This window comes from Pristiophorus japonicus, chromosome 9 (assembly GCF_044704955.1).
Source record: "Pristiophorus japonicus isolate sPriJap1 chromosome 9, sPriJap1.hap1, whole genome shotgun sequence".
Classification (NCBI taxonomy): domain Eukaryota; kingdom Metazoa; phylum Chordata; class Chondrichthyes; family Pristiophoridae; genus Pristiophorus; species Pristiophorus japonicus.
This window is the reverse complement of record NC_091985.1, coordinates 115,917,190-115,938,075: the sequence shown is the minus strand read 5'-3', so window position 1 is coordinate 115,938,075 and position 20,886 is coordinate 115,917,190. Positions and strand designations below refer to the sequence as shown.

At 44.0% G+C, this 20,886-nt stretch overlaps 1 protein-coding gene across 3 annotated transcripts in view; it reads left to right on the top strand.

Annotated features, from left to right (window-relative positions):
- The window catches only part of LOC139273181 (utrophin-like), a 476,555-nt gene that overhangs the window by 60,200 nt on the left and 395,469 nt on the right, over positions 1-20,886 (top strand). For all 3 annotated transcript variants that reach the window (XM_070889721.1, XM_070889722.1, XM_070889723.1), the window contains 2 exons: positions 1,699-1,827; positions 4,580-4,750. In XM_070889721.1, coding sequence (XP_070745822.1) covers positions 1,699-1,827; positions 4,580-4,750 — 300 coding nt within the window. The remainder of the gene's footprint in view (positions 1-1,698; positions 1,828-4,579; positions 4,751-20,886) is intronic.

Genomic DNA, 20,886 nt, shown 5'->3' with positions numbered 1-20,886 from the left:
TCCCTTACTGTAAATGATTCTCCAAACATTCCAGTATTCCTGCAATGTACAATGCAGCCAGTCATACAAATATGAGCTCTTTGCTGGTTTCCAATAAGATTGAACTGATTCATATCCTTTTGTCAGTTGTCCTTAAGTTGTTGTGACCTGTCAAACATTTGCTGTGACATTACTTATCAGCAGTCTGCCACAACACACCTATGTAAGCGTGTGGACCCTGTTCCAACTGGTGTTAACCCATCTAATTTCCCTCTGTGTTCCCCATTTCCTTTTCTATTCTTCCTTTTCAAATATTTACCAAATTCACTTTTAAAATGCTGTTGACAGTCTGCCTCCATAGACCTTTGTGGTAAAGCATTACTTATTCTAACAATCCTCTGTGTGAAAACATTTCTTCTGACTTCCCCTTCCATCTTCACGTGAGAATCCTCTGTCTGCGCCTCCTTGTTACCGATTTACCAAACAATCTTTCACTCTACTCTCTCAAAATCTCTATTAAATCCCTCTTAACTTTGTTAGTGAGAAAAGCACCAATATTAGAGCCTTTATAAGCTCTTATTCCTGGTATTATTCCAATGAATCTTCACTGTACCCTGTGGCTCTAATATCCTCCTTATAAGGGTGTGCCCAGAACTGCATGCAATTTTCCAACTGTATCCCATACATTATGCTTGTGTATATGGTCGTGTTTACAGCATACAACTAGGCCTAAAATATAGCTTTAAACATAATAGGAATTCATCTCTTCCATTACCACACATTGCCTTGAAAATAAACAGCTTTCCACTCAATATAAAGGAAAAATATGCTAGTTTGATGTAGTGAGAAACAATCACGTAAAGGAAAATTTTTGGCATGGTTCCAGAATGCTATTCAATGCTTTTTCTTGCTATAATCTGTTCTCCTTCCGGTTGTAATGGTACCTTTACAAGTGTCTCTCCCCTGCTGTCAGTAACCAGTTTTTCATTTAAAATGGTTCTGCTGATATCCTTTTATATTTTTCTTTTCAAATACTTACCCAGTTCCCTTTTAAATGATGTAATTCCTGCCCCAGTAGCCATTTGTGTTAAAGAATTCAATGTTCAAATAGCTGTCTCTGAAAATGTTTTTTTTTTTGTTTCCCCTTTCATTGTTTGTTCAACTTCCATATATGCAGATAAAGACATGTTTTCATCCTTGGGGGATGCTAACTTTGGGACATTGTCCCTTTAAGTAGTTTGAGTGGGTGCTTTAATCATGTGATTTTCTGTTAAAGTCAGGAAATTATGGGAAAATGATGCAAGAAGCTAAATAATTTTCAGTTCCTAACTTGAGAATCTTTTTCACAATTGATCTTTATTCTAAATGGTCAGGTATGGGTGGAAAAACTCTGGTATAGCGGTGTCTAATAGCTTTACGTTTTACTAAAACCTGTCACTTTGCATCATGTTCGTGCACATTTAATTCCAATGTGTTGGCCTTTCATGTAAAGTGAGAGAGAGCTGGTATGAAGTGTTACTGCAAACTTGCGTTTTTATAGTGATGAACTTGTACTGTCACCATCTTAAATGTTTTTCAGAAGAAGGCACCTGTATGTACTGTTGACATCCTGTTGCTTTCTGCACTGTAGTGTGATACTAAGCTACTTCATTGGTAAAAGCTCGAAAGGAATTTTCACACTGGAGGACTGGACAGTTTTTGTAATTTCTTTCTTTGTAGGATCATCAAAACCAGATGGAAGGCTTCGATCAGAATGTTGCCCACATAAGCACCTGGCTGTACCAAACTGAAATTCTGCTAGATGAGATCGATAAGAAGTCAGATGGTGAAAGGGAGGAAATGCTTAAGGTAACATATTACAGTTGTGTTAGGCTTCACAGTGGAGGAAATTTGCATCTTAAAGGACTTCTCCAAGATATGTTCCCACAGGCAAATGTTATGGTGGTCATGTATCGAGGAAAACCCCCTGCGACACTTTGGACAACACACGAGCCATCAAAGCCACGTATTGTCTCCCTATCTTGGTGTACGTCCTTTTTGTGGTGCTGCTTTTTTCAAGGCAGTGGCATCAAAGAATTCTCCTAATGAGGCAAGTGTAAGGTTCTCCTGGTCAGAGAAATGCGTGCCAGATAACGGCCATGTTTTGGTACAAAGACTGAGAAAGGCCCAAACTATAATAGGTATTTGTAACAGTTTTCCTCTTTTGTTCAGTCCTTGCATACAAATGAATAGGTGGTCAGCCAATTGGGTAAAACCACTGGGATACTGTCCCTTTTGAGTTTCATGCTGCACCTGAACTGTGCTGGGCTTTTCTGTCTTTCTCCAGTCCTGTTTGTATATAGGCCTCATTAGGAAACAGACCTCAGTTTGTTTTCTTCCTTTTTATCACAATTGATAAAAGTTCAACCTTGCGGTTTCATTTTAGAAAAGTTTTCCTCCTCCAGGGGCCAGTACAATAGACATGAGAAGCTCCAGCAGTTAAAGAAAGTCATATCAATATGGGCAAACTAAATGCATCATGACTGTACTGGCTGCAGTGTGCACTATCTACAAGGACAAGGGCAGCAGATGCATTGGAACACCATTAACTGCAAGTTCCCCACCATCCAGACTTGGAAATATATCCCCATTCCTTTGTCGTCGCTGGGTCAAAATCTTGGTACTCCCTAACAGCACTGGGGGAGTACCTTCACCACAAGGACTGCCACCACCTTCTCGAGGACAATTAAGGATGGGCAATAAATGCTGGCCTTGCCAGCGATGCCCACATCCCAAGAACGAATACATTAAAAAAAAACTTATGTAGTGTGGGCGAACTGTCATTCCGAGCGACTCACTTTACTTTGAATTTCAAGCAATTTGTATGAGATTCTTGGCCAATTGAGCTCTTGCCAGATTTTAATACTATACAGGTACATTATACTGTATCCAGCAAACTCTGAGCTGAGGGTTTTCTGGATTTTGGAGAAAAGAATCTGACATCTCGAATCCGGCAGCCTGAGGGCCGATTTTCGTGCGCTTCCGGATTTCTGAAGAAAATCCGATGTCCTGAATCTAACCACCTTGGGGCCGAGGCCATGCCGGTTTTCGTATTTTTCCAAATTTCGGGTCAGACATTAAAACAGCATGGGTCGGGTTGAGGGGAGCATGAGTCAGGTTGGGTCACGTGGGCCGGGGTTGAGGGTCATTCGGCAAGGCTCAGTCCGATCACGCGTCGGACGCCTCCATCTGTAATGCACTTTTCTAAGAAAAAATGTCCGGTTTTCAGTTTTTGGAATTACAGATTCGGGACATTGTACCTGCAGTAACAAAATGTGACATGAAACTAGAAGTCTATGATGATGACTTTAAAGAAAAAGGAACCAATTGAATACTTTGAGGGAAAATACATTTTGGAAAAGGGTTGATTATTTTGTATGACTTGATCAAGGAAGATGGTAAGAGTAGTGAGCGTCTGCTTATGGCAGGAGGAAAGGAATTGGATCAAAAAACCAGAGTGTAGTATTCCATGTACCAGAACTGAGAGACACTAAGTACTTGACCCCTGTGTGATGCCAAGGTAATAAAGGGGAGGGAGTTCCATTTTTATAGCCACTTGCCCCTTTGGCTTGGATGGCACCGAGAAATGTGCCTGCTTGGCTCATTTTGGTGGCACTGCCATGTCGGAGAAGGTTATATGTTCAAGTCCCACTTCAGAACTTGAGCACATAATCTAGGCTGACATTTCAGTGCAGCACTGAAGGAGTGTTGCATTGTTGGGGATGCTGTTTTTTGGCTGAGACATTAAATCGAGGGCTTGTCGACTTGCTCTGGTGCACCTGAAAGATCCTTTGGTACTCTTTGAAGAGGAGCAGGAGAGTTGTCTTGATGTTCTGGCCATTTTGGTTGCCATGTTTGCTGATGCAGCAGTGACTGCATCTCAGAAATAATTCATTGGTCATCTTCCCAAATTTTGTGGATTTTGATGCATGCTTTACTACACATAGGAAAAGAATGCAAGAAAGACTACCAGGCCTTTCCATGCTCATTCTAAGCATTAAACTGTGAACATCATGCACCAAGCCTCCTCAACACACTGATGCTAACTCCAAGGGTAAAACAGGAAAAGAAAACTGGCCAATTTCAGGAAAAATGTTAAACTCCTCGCCAACTCTTAAAAATAATCAAGAAGCTCCAGAAGACTGTGGTTAACCATCACATTAGACATACTTAAATGGACCTCCCACATTCCTCAATATGTCCCAATTTCCATAGGAACAGAGGGCGATACCGGATCAGAAATGCCCAACTCCATCCATTCACCCAGTGATAAAGGCCAGAGTTTCTGTTGCACTGATAACCCTTCAATAGTCATTCGTCACCACCTTAAAATGTATAACATTCTACTGTCTCCTTGTATAGGCTGTTCCACATGTTTACCACCCTCTGCATGAAGAAGTTAGTAATGTAACCAAGGTAATGGAATACATGCCATTTAATGTCTTTGTAATTACTGCAGTGTTGCTGAATGCTGAACACTTTCTGCGTGCTTTGTTCAGTGTGATCTATGTAGGTGTTCTTAGAAAATTAGAACAGTGTAACTGTTGAAACTGCTTTGCAGCGTTTTCAGTCTGAACTGGATGGAATCAGCTTGCAAGTTGATGATGTACGTGACCAAGCGATTTCCCTGATGAACAGTAATGGTGCCACATGCCGTGAAGTGGTGGAGCCCAAGCTCATCGAACTGAATCGCAATGTTGAGAAAGTTTCTCAGCACATCAAATTAGCAAAAGTGAGTCGGTGTAAAAGCACCAGTTACTGGCTGAGAACAACGTCTAAGTACAGCAGTTAGGACAAATGTAGTTTACTGTGGATGCTTTGAAAGGAACTGTAATTTCAAATCAAGTATAACAGTCTGCTGCATATGTCCACCTTTCACTCCTTGAAGGGAACGAAAAGTCTAGAATGAGTACTTTTTATTCAAAGTACTTCCACACTTGATATTGTTGAAGAGGGAAACTTATTGTCATATATATAATTTTTGCTGTTCTTTTAAAGCACCAATTTTCTGACTCGCCCAGAAGCTGCAGGGTTAGGTCTGCTTGGCAATAGCCCACCGCAGTGAACACAGTAGATTGCAAACATGCGTCTTGACTAAGATTACTGGAACTGCTTCTGGCAAGTGGGTTCTATCCAGAGACCCAGGAGTGATTGATCGAGTTGTGTAACTTTCGGGAGCAGGGTGACCAAGATGAACCTTGGCACTCAAATAAAAATGTCACCTGTTTGTCGGTGGGAAGGGAACATAGGAACAGGAGTTGGCCATTTGGCCCCTTGAGCCTGTTTTGCCATTCAATGGATCATAGCTGATCTGCGATCTAACTCCATATACCTGCCTTTGCCCCATATCCCTTAATACCTTTGGCTAACAAAAATCTATCAATCTCAGATTTAAAGTTAACAATTGATCTCTCAACAATTGTCTTTTGCGGAAGTGTTCCAAATGTCTACCACCCTTTGTGTGTAGAAATGTTTCCTAATTTCATTCCTGAAAGGTCTGGCTCCAATTTTTAGAATATGCTCCCTCGTCTTAAACTCTCACCAACCAGCGGGAATAGGTTCCCTCTATCGACCCTATCTGTTGCCCTTAATATTGCTGCACCACCATTCAATAATTTCATGGCTGATTGTTCACCTCAGTACCCCTTTCCTGCTTTCTCTCCATACCCCTTGATCCCTTTAACCGTAAGGACCATATCTAACTCTCTCTTGAATATATCCAATGAACTGGCATCAACAACTCTCTGCGGTAGGGAATTCCACAGGTTAACAACTCTGAGTGAAGAAGTTTCTCTTCATCTCAGTCCTAAATGGCTTACCCCTTATCTTTCGACTATGTCCCCTGGTTCTGGACTTCCCCAACATCGGGAACATTCTTCCCGCATCTAACCTGTCCAGTCCTGTCAGAATTTTATATGCTTCTATGAAATCCCCTCTCATCCTTCTACACTCCAGTGAATACAGGCCCAGTCGATACAGTATCTCCTCATATGTCAGTCCTGCCATCCTGGGAATCAGTCTGGTGAACCTTCGCTGCACTCCCTCAATAGCAAGAACGTCCTTCCTCAGATTAGGAGACCAAAACTGAATACAATATTCCAGGTGAGGCCTCACTAAGGCCCTGTTCAACTGCAGTCAGACCTTCCTGCTCCTATACTCATCCCCTAGCTATGAAGGCCAACATACCATTTGCCTTCTTCACCGCTTGCTGTGTACCTGCTTGCCAAATTTCAATGACTGATGTACCATGACACCCAGGTCTCGTTGCACCTCCCCTTTTTCTAATTGCCGCCATTCAGATAATATTCTGCCTTTGTGTTTTCGCCACCAAAGTGGATAACCTCATATTTATCCACATTATACTGCATCTGCCTTGCATTTGCCCACTCACCTAACCTGTCCAAGTCACCCTGCAGCCTCTTAGCATCCTCCTCACGGCTCACACCACCACCCAGTTTAGTGTCATCTGCAAACTTGGAGATATTACACTCAATTCCTTCATCTAAATCATTGATGTATATTGTAAATAGCTGGGGTCCCAGCACTGAGCTCTGCGGCACCCCACTAGTCACTGCCTGCCATTCTGAAAAGGACCTGTTTATCCCGACTCTCTGCTTCCTGTCTGCCAACCAGGTCTCTATCCATGTCAGTACATTGCCCCCAATATCATGTGCTTTAATTTTGCACACCAATCTCTTGTGTGGGACTTTGTCAAAAGCCTTTTGAAAGTCCAAATACACCACATCCACTGGTTCTCCCTTGTCCCATTCTACCAGTTGCATCCTCAAAAAATTCTAGAAGATTTGTCAAGCATGATTTCCCTTTCATAAATCCATGCTGACTTGGACCGATCCGATCCGGTCACTGCTTTCCAAATGCGCTGCTATTTCATCTTTAATAATTGATTCCAACATTTTCCCCACTACTGATGTCAGGCTAACCGATCTATAATTATCTGTTTTCTCTCTCCCTCCTTTTTTTAAAAAGTGGTGTTACATTAGCTACCCTCCAGTCCATAGGAACTGATCCAGAGTCGATAGACTGTTGGAAAATGATCACCAATGCAGCCACTATTTCTAGGGCCACTTCCTTAAGTACTCTGAGATGCAGACTATCAGGCTCCGAGGATTTATCGGCCTTCAATCCCATCAATTTCCCTAACATAATTTCCTGCCAAATAAGGATTTCCTTCACTTCCTCCTTCTCACTGGACCCTCGGTCCTCTAGTATTTCCGGAAGGTTATTTGTGTATTCCTTCGTGAAGACAGAACCAAAGTATTTGTTCAATTGGTCTGCCATTTCTTTGTTCCCCATTATAAATTCACCTGAATCTGATGTTTGTCTTCACTAATCTTTTTCTTGTCACATATCTATAGAAGCTTTTGCAGTCAGTTTTTATGTTCCCAGCAAACTTCCTCTCGTACTCTATTATCCCACTCCTAATTAAACCTTTTGTCCTCCTCTGCTGAATTATAAAATTCTCCCATTCCTCAGTTTTGCTGCTTTTTCTGGCCAATTTATTTGCCTCTTCCTTGAATTTAACACAATCTTTAATTTCCCTTGTTAGCCTCGGTTGAGCCACCTTCCCCGTTTTATTTTTACTCCAGATTGGGATGTACAATTGTTGAAGTTCATCCATGCGATCTTTAAATGTTTGCCATTGCCTATCCACCGTCAACCCTTTAAGTATCATTCGCCAGTCTATTCTAGCCAATTCACATCTCATACCATTGAAGTTACCATTCCTTAAGTTCAGGACCCTAGTCTCTGAATTAACTCTGTCACTCTCCATCTTAATAAAGAATTCTACCATATTATGGTCACTCTTCCCCAAGGGGCCTCGCACAACAAGATTGCTAATTAGTCCTTTCTCATTATACCCAGTCTAGGATGGCCAGCCCTCTAGTTGGTTCCTCGACATTTTGGTCTAGAAAACTATCCCTAATACACTCCAGGAAATCCTTCTCCACCGCGTTGCTACCAATTTGGTTAGCCCAATCAATATGTAGATTAAAGTCGCCCATGATAACTGCTGTACCTTTTATTGCACGCATCCCTAATTTCTTGTTTGATGCTGTCCCCAACCTCATTACTACTGTTTGGTGGACTGTACAGTAGTATTTTCTGCCCTTTGGTATTTTGTAGCTCCACCCATAACGATCCCACATCATCCAAGCTAATATCCTTCCTTACTATTGAGTTAATTTCCTCTTTAACCAGCAACGCCACCCCACCTCCTTTTCCTTTCTGTCTATCCTTCCTGAATGTTGAAAACCCCTGAATGTTGAGTTCCCAGCCTTAGTCTCCGTGATACCAATTATATCATATTCGTTACTTGCTGCCTGCGCAGTTAATTTGTCCACCTTATTGCAAATAATCCTCGCATTGAGGCACAGAGCCTTCAGGCTTGTCTTTTCAACACACTTTGCCCCTTTTGAATTTTGCTGTAATGTGGCCCTTTTTGCTTTTTGCCTTGGGTTTCTCTGCCCTCCACTTTTACTTTTCTTCTTTCTATCTTTTGCTTGTGCCCCCATTCTACTTCCCTCTGTCTCCCTGCATAGGTTCCCATCCCCCTGCCATATTAGTTTAACCCCTCCCCAACAGCACTAGCAAACACTCCCCCTCGGACATTGGTTCCGGTCCTGCCCAGGTGCAGACCGTCCGGTTTGTACTGGTCCCACCTACCCCAGAACCGGTTCCAATGTCCCAGGAATTTGAATCCCTCCCTTCTGCACTACTCCTCAAGCCATGTATTCATCTGAGCTATCCTGCGATTCCTACTCTGACTAGCACGTGGCACTGGTAGCAACCCTGAGATTACTACTTTTGAGGTCCTACTTTTTAATTTAGCTCCGAGCTCCCTAAATTTGTCTTGATCATCCTTTCATGATCATCAGTCCAGTACTATTTTCCAGCTGTGGCAGCTGTCTCAGTGAATCTTAGCACAGTCTCTATTCTAGATGTAATTCACAATATATTTCCAGGCTATATCTGCCCCAATTATATGTATTGAACAAGAATGATCTGAGAAAATGTATGCTCCTTTGACTGAGTCTCATCAAGGCTCAGAGACTGTATGGAATCCCACTGCATTTAAAGGTGCCTCTTGTTACTCAACCTCCTACAGACTCCCTGTCATACTCTATGTTCAACAACTTGTACTGATATAGTGCCTTTAACATAGTAAGATGTCCCATGATGATTCACAGGAGTGTTATTAAACAAAATTTGACACCAAGCCACATAAGAAGATATTAGTGCAGATGACCAAAAGCTTGGTGAACAAGGTAGGTTTTTAGGAGCGCTTTTCGGTTATAATATAAGAAATTGGATAACTGGGGCATTGTTAGTCACAAGGCACCTTGAATGCAAGACTAGTAACTCAAACGAGTCAAATTTGTTCATCATGAAGCGGTGCAATAGTTGATCGGGTGCTTCATAAATAAAGTTATCCAGGTAGCTATAGTGTTGCTACAGTAGTCAACCATTGACATGCTGGATGTAGGAATTAAATCTCTTCCACAAACAGGTTTTCTTGTGGAGCTAAATGCCAGAATGATGGTCTGACATTTGGATGCTTCCCTTTTGGTGACCAACCAGAATCTCTTGGAAAGTTTCAAAGAGTACCAATGAAAGCAATTGTTAATAAACTTCCCCATCTTGCTCCGTGAATAAATACACTGCCCAGTGAGACTAGGAAGATCCAGGGTTAATCCCCAATGGTGAATTACCTTATTTCATTCACAAGATCTGAATGTAGGATGCCACTGTCATCGCAATGATCCGTGCTGGCCTACCAGGTTCTTGTACTTTATTAGTCTCTGCATTGGGCTGGGCTTGAGTACAGCCGGTGTACATCGGAGCCTTTCTTTGGCTCTTGAAGTTGACCCACCTAACCCAACAGACATCCTTCATTCAGCAGTAAAGAACCAAGTAGCATCTTCAAAAACTTCTACCACATAAAAAACCATTAATGCATTTATTTGATCACCAAAATAGCATGATGGGACTTGGGCTTGATTTCTAGGGTGATAGGGAATGGTGAGAGGAAGACAGACATTCTGATGAAAAAAAAACACTAGTATTAGGCAGAAAAGGCTTGATTATTGGTGCTTGGAATGCGATGGAGCATCACATGCCCACTATGGTCCTGTTCACAGATGCAACTCATTCGAGCAGTTTCCCAAAGTTTTAGCAGTTCCTGTGGCATAATGCCCAGTTTTTTTTTTTTTTTTTTTAAAAATTGACGTTCATTCCCTCCAAACTGCACTCTTGTATTAAACTTGCAGGTTCAGATAGCCTGAGCAATTCAACATGTGTATGTTATTTTACTTGTTTAATGTTTAAGATGGTCAACTTGTTTGCCCTCACTAGTGAGTGAATTTCAAGCCTGGGTGGGTGATTCAGCTCAACCTGTAGTTTAAAGCAGCCACAATACCACATTTTTTGTGTTTGTGAAATTATATGTGAGAAATTGATGCTTAAATTTTCTCTGCCACTCTTTTGAAATGAAGAATCTCTTTATTGATGTGCAGAGTATTGGCATTTCTACATAGATGGTTGCATCAGTTCAAGCAACTGCTTCGAGAAGAAATGAATTTAAACCCTTTCTGAATCAAAGATTAGCATTTTGAATTATAGAAAGTATTTTTACTTTTTGGATTTTTGTGCTTAATAAGGTAGCTAATGTTGCCAACAAGCTCTCCCAAGTCAGACATAGCATAGCTAGATGTAGGGTAAAGCTCCCTCTACCAGAACTGAGCGGTACAACTATCAGGAAAGACTGAACAGGCTGGGGCTCTTTTCTATAGAAAAGAGAAGGCTGAGTAGTGACCTGATAGAGGTTTTAACATTATGAAAGGGTTTGATGGGGCAAATGTAGAGATGTATCCACTTGTGAGGGAGTCCAAAACTAGGGCCATATATATAAGATAATCACTAATAAATCCAATAACAAATTCATGAAAAACTTCTTTACTCTGTGGTGAGGATATGGAACTCGCTACCACCTGGAGTGATTGAGACGAATAGCAGAGATGCATTCAAGGCAAATATGTGCATGAGGGAGAAAGGAACAGAAGGATATGTTGATAGGGTGAGATGAAGTAAGGTGGGAGGAGGCTCATATGGAGCATAAACACTCGCATCGACCTGTTAGTCTGAATGACCCGATTCCGAGCTGTGCTATAAATTCTATGTACGTAGTCCTGACCATTTACCTCAGTGGAGCACCATGTTGGGCTAGTGTGACCCACATCAGTCATCATCCTGTGGCCTCTGAGTGAGAGTGACAATTAGTGCTGAATTAGAATATAAGAACATAAAAAAATAGGAGCAGGAGTAGGCCATTTGGCCCATCGAGCCTGCTCCGCCATTCAATAAGATCATGGTTGATATTCTATCTCGACTCCATTTTCCTGCACTATCCCCATATCTCTAGATTCCGATCTCTGTCTTGAATATAACAAATGAGCCTCCACAGCCTTCTGTGGTAGAGAATTCCAGAGTCACCACCCTCAGTGAAGATATTTCTCCTCATCTCAGTCCTAAATGGCCGACCCCCTATTCTGAGACTGTGACCCCTGGTTCTAGACTCCCCAGCCAGAGGAAACATCCTCCCTGCATCTACTCTGTCAAGTCTGTAAGGATTTTGTATGTTTCAATGAGATCACCTCCCAACCTCCCATTCTTCTAAACTCAAGAGAATATAGGCCTAGTCTACTCAATCTCTCCTCATAGGATAATCCCTCCCATCCGAGGAATCGGTCCGGTAATTGTTCTTTGCACTCCCTCTATGGCATATATATTTCCTTAGGTAAGGAGACCAAAACTGTACACAATACTCCAGGTGTGGTCTCACCAGGGCCCTATGTAATTGCATTAGACATCTTTACTCTTATACTCAAATCCTCTTGTAATAAAGGCCAACATAACATTTGCTTTCTTAATTGCTTGCTGTACCTGCATGTTAACTTTCAGCGATCCGTGTACAAGAACACCCAGGTCCCTCTCAACACCAACATTTCCCAATCTCTCTCCATTTTAAAAAATGCCCTCTTTCCTACCAAAGTGGATAACTTCACATTTCTCCACATTATATTGCATTTGCCATGTTCTTTCAAGCTCATGGTCTACAGCGCTGTAGTAATACCTGCCCTCCTGTATGGCTCTAGAGACATGGACCATGTACAGTAGACAGCCCAAGTTGCTAGAGAAATATCACCAAAGATGTCTCCAAGATCCTACAAATCCCCTGGGAGGACAGGCGCACCAACATCAGCGTCCTCATTCAGGCTAGCATCTCCAGCGTTGAAGCACTGACCACACTCAATCAGCTCCGTTGGGCAGGCCACATAGTCCACAAGCCAGCCATGAGACTCCCAAAGCAAGTGCTCTACTCGGAGCTCCTTCATGGCAAACGAGCCAAAGGTGGGCAGCGGAAACGGTACAAGGACACCCTCAAAGCATCCCTGATAAAGTGCAACATCCCCACTGGCACCTGGGAGTCCCTGGCCTAAGTGAAGCCTCTTTGCATCCTCCTCACAACCTACATTCCCACCTAGCTTTGTATCATCAGCAAACTTGGATATATTACATTTGGTCCCCTCATCCAAATCATTGATGTAGATTGTGAATAGCTGGGGTCCAAGCACTGATCCTTGCAGTATCCCACTAGTTACACCTTGCCAACCTGAGAATGACCTGATTATTCCTACTGTTTTCTGTCTGATAACCAATCCTCAATCCATGCTAGTATATTATGACCAATCCCATTGGCCCTAATTCTGTTTAATACCTCTTGTATTGCACATTCTGAAAATTCAAATACATCATCATTATAGGCAGTCCTTCAAAATCGAGGAAGACTTGCTTCCACTCAGTGAGTTCTCAGGTGACTGTACAATCCAATATGGGAATTACAGTCTCACAGATGGGACAGACAGCCGTTGAAGGAAAGAGTGGGTGGGGAGTCAGGTTTGTCGCACGCTCCTTCCGCTGCCTGCGCTTGTTTTCTGCATGCTTGTGGCGATGAGACTCGCGGTGCTCAGCGCCCTCCCGGATGCTCTTCCTCCACTTAGGGTGATCTTTGGCCAGGGACTCCCAGGTGTTGGTGGAGATGTTGCATTTTATCAAGGAGGCTTTGAGGGTGTCCTTGAAACGTTTCCTCTGCCCACCTAGGGCTCGCTTGCCGTGTAGGAGTTCCGAGTAGAGCACTTGCTTTGGGAGTGCTGTGTCGGGCATGCAGACAATGTGGCCCGCCCAACAGAGCTGGTCAAGTGTGGTTAGTGCTTCGAAGCTGGGGATGTTGGCCTGATTGAGACACTGACGTTGGTGCATCTATCCTATCAGGGCATTTGCAGGATCTTGTGGAGACATCGTTGGTGGTATTTCTCCAGCGATTTGAGATGTCTGCTATATATGGTCCACGTCTCTGAGCCATACAGGAGGGTAGGTGTTACGACAACCCTGTAGACCATAAGCTTGGTGCCAGATTTGAGGGCTTGATCCTCGAACACACACTTCCTCAGGTGACCGAAGGCTGCGCTGGCGCACTGGAGGTGGTGTTGGACCTCGTCGTCGAAGTCTGCTCTTGCTGATAGTAGGCTCCTGAGATATGGAAAGTGGTCCACGTTGTCCAAGGCCATGCCGTGGATTTTGATGACCGGGGGGCAGTGCTGTGTGGCGGGGTCAGGTTGATGGAGGACCTTTGTCTTATGGATGTTTAGTGTAAGGCCCATGTTTTCGTACACCTCTGTGAAGATGTTAACGGTGGCTTGGAGTTCAGCCTCTGTGCGCAGACGCAAGCGCATCCGCGTACTGTAATTGGACGACCGAGGATGGGATGGTCTTGGATCTAGCCTGGAGACAACGAAGGTTGAACAGGTTCCCACTGGTTCTATAGTTTAGTTCCACTCCAGCAGGGAGCTTTTGAGTGTGAGGTGAAACATTGCAGTGAGGAAGATCGAGAAGAGGGTTGGCGCAATGACGCAGCCCTGCTTGACCCTGGTCCGGATGTGGATTGGGTCTGTGGTGGATCCGTTGGTCAGGATCACGGCTTGCATGCCGTCGAAGAGTAGGCGGAGAATGGTTATAGGGAGAAGACGGTTGAGGAGGATTCTCGTTATGACTTTCCCAGTGGCCGACAACCGGGAGATTCCTCTGTAGTTGCTGCAGTTGGACTTGTCCCCTTTTTTAAAGATGGTCACGATTACGGCATCTCTCAGATCTCCAGGCATGCACTCCTCTTTCCAGATGAGGTGATGCATTTGAGCCAATAGTGCCTCTCCGCCATACTTTAGTGCCTCGGCGGGGATTCCATCTGCTCCTGATGTCTTGTTGTTCTTGAGCTGACGGATGGCCTTTTCTACCTCATTTTGCTGAGATGGTGGCGGGTAGCATGCTGCAGAATGGAGTCGAGGTCACTTGTATCAAAGACAGAGTCTCGATTTAAGGAGATCTTCGAAGTGTTCCTTCTAGCGGGCCCTGACTGCCTCGGTGTCCTTGATGAGTGGCTCCCCGTTCTTGGCCAGCAGTGGGGTGGGACCTTGGGTGCTTGGGCCATAGGTGGACTTGACTGCGGTGAAGAATCCTCGCACGTCATGGCTGTCCGGCAGCTGCTGAATCTCCTATGCTTTCTCCATCCATCATATATTCTTTAGGTCGTGGGTTTTTTGTTGGATCTCGGCCTTCAGTCGTCTGTAGAGCTGCTTTGCTGCTTCTGAGTTGAGTTGTTGCTTGTAAGTTCTGAAATGCCCTGCGTTTGCGATTTATTAGCTCCTGGATCTCCTGGCCATTCTCATCTAACCAGAACTGGTGCTTCCTGGTTGAGTGGCCGAGTGTCTCTTTGTAGGCACTGATTATGATGGCCTGGAGGGCAGACCAAGTGCTGTGGGCACTCTGCGATTATTCCTATTCTACGTTTTCTGTCTGTTAACAAATCCTCAATCCAGGGTTGTATATTACCACCAATCCCATGGGCCCTAATATTGTTTAATAACCTCTTTTGTGGCACATTCTGAAAATCTAAATAGACCTAATTCACTGGATCCCCCTTATCTATTCTGCTAATTACAACCTCAAAGGATTTGTCAAACATGATTTCCCTTTCATAAATCCGTGTTGACTCTGCCCAATCCTATTATTATTTTCTAAGTGCCCTGTTACCACGTCCTTAATAATAGATTCTAGCAATTTCCCGACTAATGATGTCAGGCTAACTGGTAGATCCCCGCTTTCTCTCCCTCCTCTCTCAAATAGTGGGGTTACATTGGCTATCTTCCAATCTGCGGGAACCATTCTAGAATCTATGGAATTTTGGAAGATGGCAACCAATGCATCCACTATCTCTATAGCCACCTCTTTCAAAACCCGAAGATGTAGGCCATCAGGTCCAGGGGATTTATTAGCTTTCAGTCCCATTAATTTCTCCTGTGCTATTTTTTTTCTAATTTCTTTCAGTCCCTTATTCTCGCTCGCCCTTTGGTTCTCCACTATTTCCAGGAGGTTTTTTGCGTTGTCTTCTGTGAAGACAGATGCAAAGTATTTGTTTAATTTCTCTGCCATTCCCTTATTCCCTATTATAATGTCTCCTGTCTCCGCTTGTAAGGGACCTACATTTACTTTTGCTAATCTTTCACTTTTTACATACCTATAGAAGCTTTTACAGTCTGTTTTTTTGTGTCTCGAAGGCCAGGCCCTCAAATTTACCACCAAGCTCATGATCTACAGGGCTGTAGTAATACCTGCCCTCCTGTATGGATCAGAGGCACGGACGATGTACAGTAGACACCTCGTCGCTGGAGATATATCACCAACGATGTCTCTGCAAGATCCTACAAATCCCCTGGGAGGACAGGCGCACCAACATCAGTGTCCTCGTCCAGGCTAACATCCCCAGAATTGAAGCACTGACCACACTCGATCAGCTTCGCTGGGCAGGCCACATAGTTTGCATGCCAGACACGAGATTCCCAAAGCAAGTGCTCTATGCGGAGCTCCTTCACGGCAAACGAGCCAAAGGTGGGCAGCGGAAACGGTACAAGGACACCCTTAAAGCGTCCCTGATAAAGTGCGATATCATTGCCCAAAGACCACCTTAAGTGGAGAAAGTGCATCCGGGAGGGCGTTGAGCACTTCGAGTCTCAACGCCGAGAGCGTGCAGAAATCAAACGCAGGCAGCGGAAAGAGCGTGCGACAACCCAGTCCCACCCACCTCTTCCCTCAATGACTATCTGTCCCACCTGTGACACAGTCTGTGGCTCTCGTATTGGACTGTTCAGCCACCAAGGAACTCACTTCAGGAGTGGAAGCAAGTCTTCCTCGATTCCGAGGGACTACCTATGATGATGATTGTGTCTTGTTAGTTTACTCTCGTATTCTATTTTCCCTTTCTTTATCAATTTCTTAGTCCTTTTTTGCTGAATTCTCAAATCCTCCAAATTCTCAGGCTTACTGCTCTTTTTTGGCAACATTGTAAGCCTTTTCCTTTGATCTAATACTATCTTCAACTTCTCTTGTTAGCCCCGGTTGGACCACTTTTCCTGTGGAGTTTTTGTGCCTTAAAGGAATGTCTGATTGTTGTAAATTATGTATTAATTCCTGCCATTGCTTGTCTCCCGTCATATCTTTGAATGTAGTTTCCCAATCTACTTTAGCCAACTCACCCGTCATACCTTCGTAGTTTGTTTTATTAAGATTTAAGACCCTAGTTTTGGATTTAACTAAATCACTTTCAAACTTAATATAAAATTCTATCATATTATGGTCACTTTTCCTTAAGGGCCCCTTTACTGCAAGGTTATTAATTAACCCTTTCTCATTGCACAATACCAGATCTAAAATAGCCTGTTCCCTAGTTGGTTCCTGAACATACTGATCTAGAAAATGATCTTGGATACATTCCATGAGTTCATCCTCCACAATATTACTGCAAATTTGGTTTGCACCAGTCTATATGTAGATTAATGTTCCCCGTGATTGCTGTATTACCCTTGTCACATGTCCCTCTAATTTCCTGATTTATACATTGCAACCACTGTTTGGGGGCCTATAAACAACTCCTACCAATGTTTTCTGCCCTTTGCTGTTTCTTAGCTTCACCCAAACTGATTCTTCGACTTGATTTTTGGAGCTAAGACCTTTCTCTCCACTGTCTTTATCCCATCCTTTCGCATTTTGCCTAGCTCGTCTAAAAGTTAAGTATCCTGGACTATTCATATTAATAACTTTTATTTAGATAGTGCCTTTAACGTAGTAAAACGTCCCAAGGTGCTTCGTAGCAGTGTTACAAGACAAAACTGTTAAATTTGACACCGAGCCATAAAAGAAGAAATTAAGGCAGATGACCAAAAGCTTGGTTAAAGAGGTAGGTTTTAAGGAGTGCCTTAAAGGAGGAAAGAGAGGAGGAGAGGTTTAGGGAGGGAGTTCCAGAGCTTAGGGCCCAAACACCTGAAGGCATGACCACTGATGGTTGAGCAGTTATAATGAGGGATGTTCAAGTGGGCAGGATTAGAGGAGCGCAGATATGTTGTGGGATTGTGAGGCTGAAAAAGATTAGAAATCGGAAGAGGCAAGGCCATGGAGTGATTTGTAAACAAAGATGAGAATTTTGAAACTGAGACGCTGTTTAACCGGGAGCCAATGTAGATCAGAAAGCAAAAGGGTGATGGGTGATCGTGACTTGGTGAGAGTTAGGACATGAGCTGCTGAGTTTTGGATGACCAAGATTACGTAGTGTAGAATGTGGGAGGCCAGCCAGGAGTGAGTTGGAGTAGTCAAGTCTAGAGGTAACAAAGGAACGGATGAGGGTTTCAGCAGCAGAAGAGCTGAGGCAGGGGCGGAGGTGGACAATGTTAGAGGTGGAAAAAGGTGGTTTTAGTTAACCTGCGGATATGTGACTGGAAACTCATTTCAGGGTCAAATGTGATACCTAGGTTGCGAACGTCTTGTTCATCCTCAGATTGATGCTACGGAGAGGGATGGAGTCAGTGGTTAGGTTGTGGCAGAGACCAAAGATAATGGCTTCGGTCTTCCCAATATATAATTGGAGAAAATTGTTGCTCATCCAGTACTGGATCTTGGACAAGCAATCTGACAATTTAGATACCAAGCAGGGAGAAGTGGTGGAGAGGTAGAGCTGGGTGGAAACTGACTACGTGTTTTCGGATGATATCGCCAGAGGGCAGCATGTAGATGAGAAATAAGAGGGGGCCAAGGACAGATCCTTGGGGGGGACACCAGAGATAAAGATGCAGGAGTGGGAAGAGAAACCATTGCAGGAGATTTTCTGGCGACGATTAGATGGATAAGAATGGAACCAGGCGAGTGCAGTCCTACCCAGCTGGACGATGGATGAGAGGCGTTGGAGGAGGATGGAGTGGTTAACTGTCAAAGGCTGCAGACAGGTCCAGAAGGATGAGAAGGGATAGTTTATCTTTGTCACACTCTCAAAGGATGTCATTTGGTTTTTGAGGAGAGGGGTGATGACAGCAGATTTGATGGAAAGGGGAATAGTACCTGAGGAGAGAGAACAATTAACAATGTCGCCTAACATGGGAGCCAAAAAAGGAAGTTGGGTGGTCAGCAGTTTAGTGGGAAATATGGTCAAGGGAGCAGAACGTGGGTCTCATGGACAAGATAAGCTTGGAGAGATCAAAGAGAAACTAGGGAAAAATGAGAAGTTTGACCCTGTGGGTTAGGTGAAGGATGGGAATTCGCAGAGGCAGCTGATCGGATGTTCTCAATCTTTGAGACAAAAGTCCATGAGATCCTCACATTTGTTATGGGAGGTGAGTGTGGAGAGGGGTTTAAGAGACTGTTAGCAGCAGAGAATAGTAGCTGGATCATTTTGCAATCCAGAATGATCCTGGAATAGTGAGCAGTTTCTGTAGACAATGGCGGTCAATGGCTAAATCAGTTGTCTGCCACATCCGTTCAAGTCTGTACCCTTTTGACTTGAGGGAGCGAAGATGAGGGCTGTACCAGGAGGAACGGCCAGCGTGGGAGAGAGTAATCTTTTTAATAGGGACTAGGGTATCAAAGGTGGTGGTGAAGGTGTGGTTGAGCAGATCGGTGGCTGCAGAAATGTCATTGTTAAAAGAGGGCCAAAGGTTGGACAGTTTTGAGTTGATGAGTGCAGTTTTAAGAGAATTTGGAGAGATTTTTTTCCAGGGGCGGATGCAGAAGGAAGCAGTTTTGGATTGGGGAAAGGGGATGTGGGTTGAGAGCGATACAAGGAAATGGTCAAAGATGGCTTTATCTTTAATTGACACGGTTGGGATAGCAAGCCCACAAGAGATTGCAAGGTCAAGGGGGTGGCCGTGAATATGGGTTGAGGAATTTACATGGAGGGAGAGATTAAGGGAGGACAGGAGAGTAATGAACTCAGGAGAGAGAGCATGATAAATTAAGATGGAGGTTGAAGTCACCGAGGATGAGAAGTTGCTCGATGCATAGGCTGGGGGAGGAAAGCAGTGAGGATATATCTGATAGTTTTTATTATACTTTGTTGGGTGATAGAGCACGAAATTCTTATTTAGTTCCCAACCTTGATCACTTTGCAACCACGTCTCCAAAGTGGCTATTGGGTCAAAACTATTAATTTCTATCTGTGCTATTAATTCATCTATTTTGTTGCGAATACTTCGCGCATTCAGATATAGTGCCTTTAGCTTTGACTTTTTCCTATTTTTCCCTGAAGTCACTGTAGTCACTGATGCCCTATGTCTCTCTCCCTGACCCACTCTGCTCATTTTTACCCAAAACTCTGTACTGCTTTAGAGCCTTGACATTGCTCTCGCTGCTTTTAAATTTACTCTTTCCTGAATCCTTCCCCCCCCCCCCCTCTCCCTTCATTAGTTTAAAGCCTTGTCTACTGCCCTTGCTATTCGAGGATACTGGTTCCAGCCTGGTTTAAGTGGAGCTGGTCCCAATGGAACAGCTCCCTTTTTCCTCAGTGCTGGTGCCAATGCCCCACAAAGCAAAACCCCTGCCTCCCACACCACTCTGAGTCCGACATTTAATCTTCTGATCTGCTTATCCCTATGTCCATTGGCGCATGGCTCGGGCAAAAATCCAGGAATTATTACCTTTTGGGGTTTTGCTTTTTTAGTTTGGACCCCAACTCCTCAAACTCTCTCGGCTGAACCTCATTTCGAGTTCTACCTATGTCATTGGTTCCCATGTGGACCACGACAACTGGATCCTCCCCTTCACATTCCAAGTTCTTCTTCAGCCGCAAAGAGATGTCTTTAACACTGGCACCGGGCAGGCAACGCAACCGCCGGAACTCCTGGCTGTGGCTGCAGAGAATGGTATCTATCCCTCTGACTATATTATCCCCAAGCACAACTATTTTCCCTTTCACTCCTCTCTTCCTCCCCCCCCCCCCATTTGTATGGCCTCCTGCACCATGATGCCATGGTTAGCTTTCTCATCCATCCTGCAGGCTTTTCGCTCATCCACACAGGCAGCAAGAACCTAATATCTGTTGGATAAGGACAAATGCTGAGGCTCCTCTAGCACTGCACCTGGGGTCCTCTTGCCTGAGTTGCAGCCGCACCCTCCTGTCTATGACCACTAACAAAACCTATACCACTACGTAACCTAAGGAGTGGGACTGCCTCCTGGATCCAAGTGTCCAGGAATTGGGGACAGTTTTATGCTGTCTGCCCATGCCCATTAGCAACTGGATTGCAACTGCTCAAACTAATTTTGCTGGGCTGGATCTCTTTCAGGTCCCACAGGTGAAAGGCCAGCATCTAATGCACTCTGTCAGCCAGCTACCTCAGGTTGGAGAATATATTTATTCAAGTTATAACCTAGCTTTCACGAAGCACTTTATTGTCCTGATGTGATAATTCAAGATGA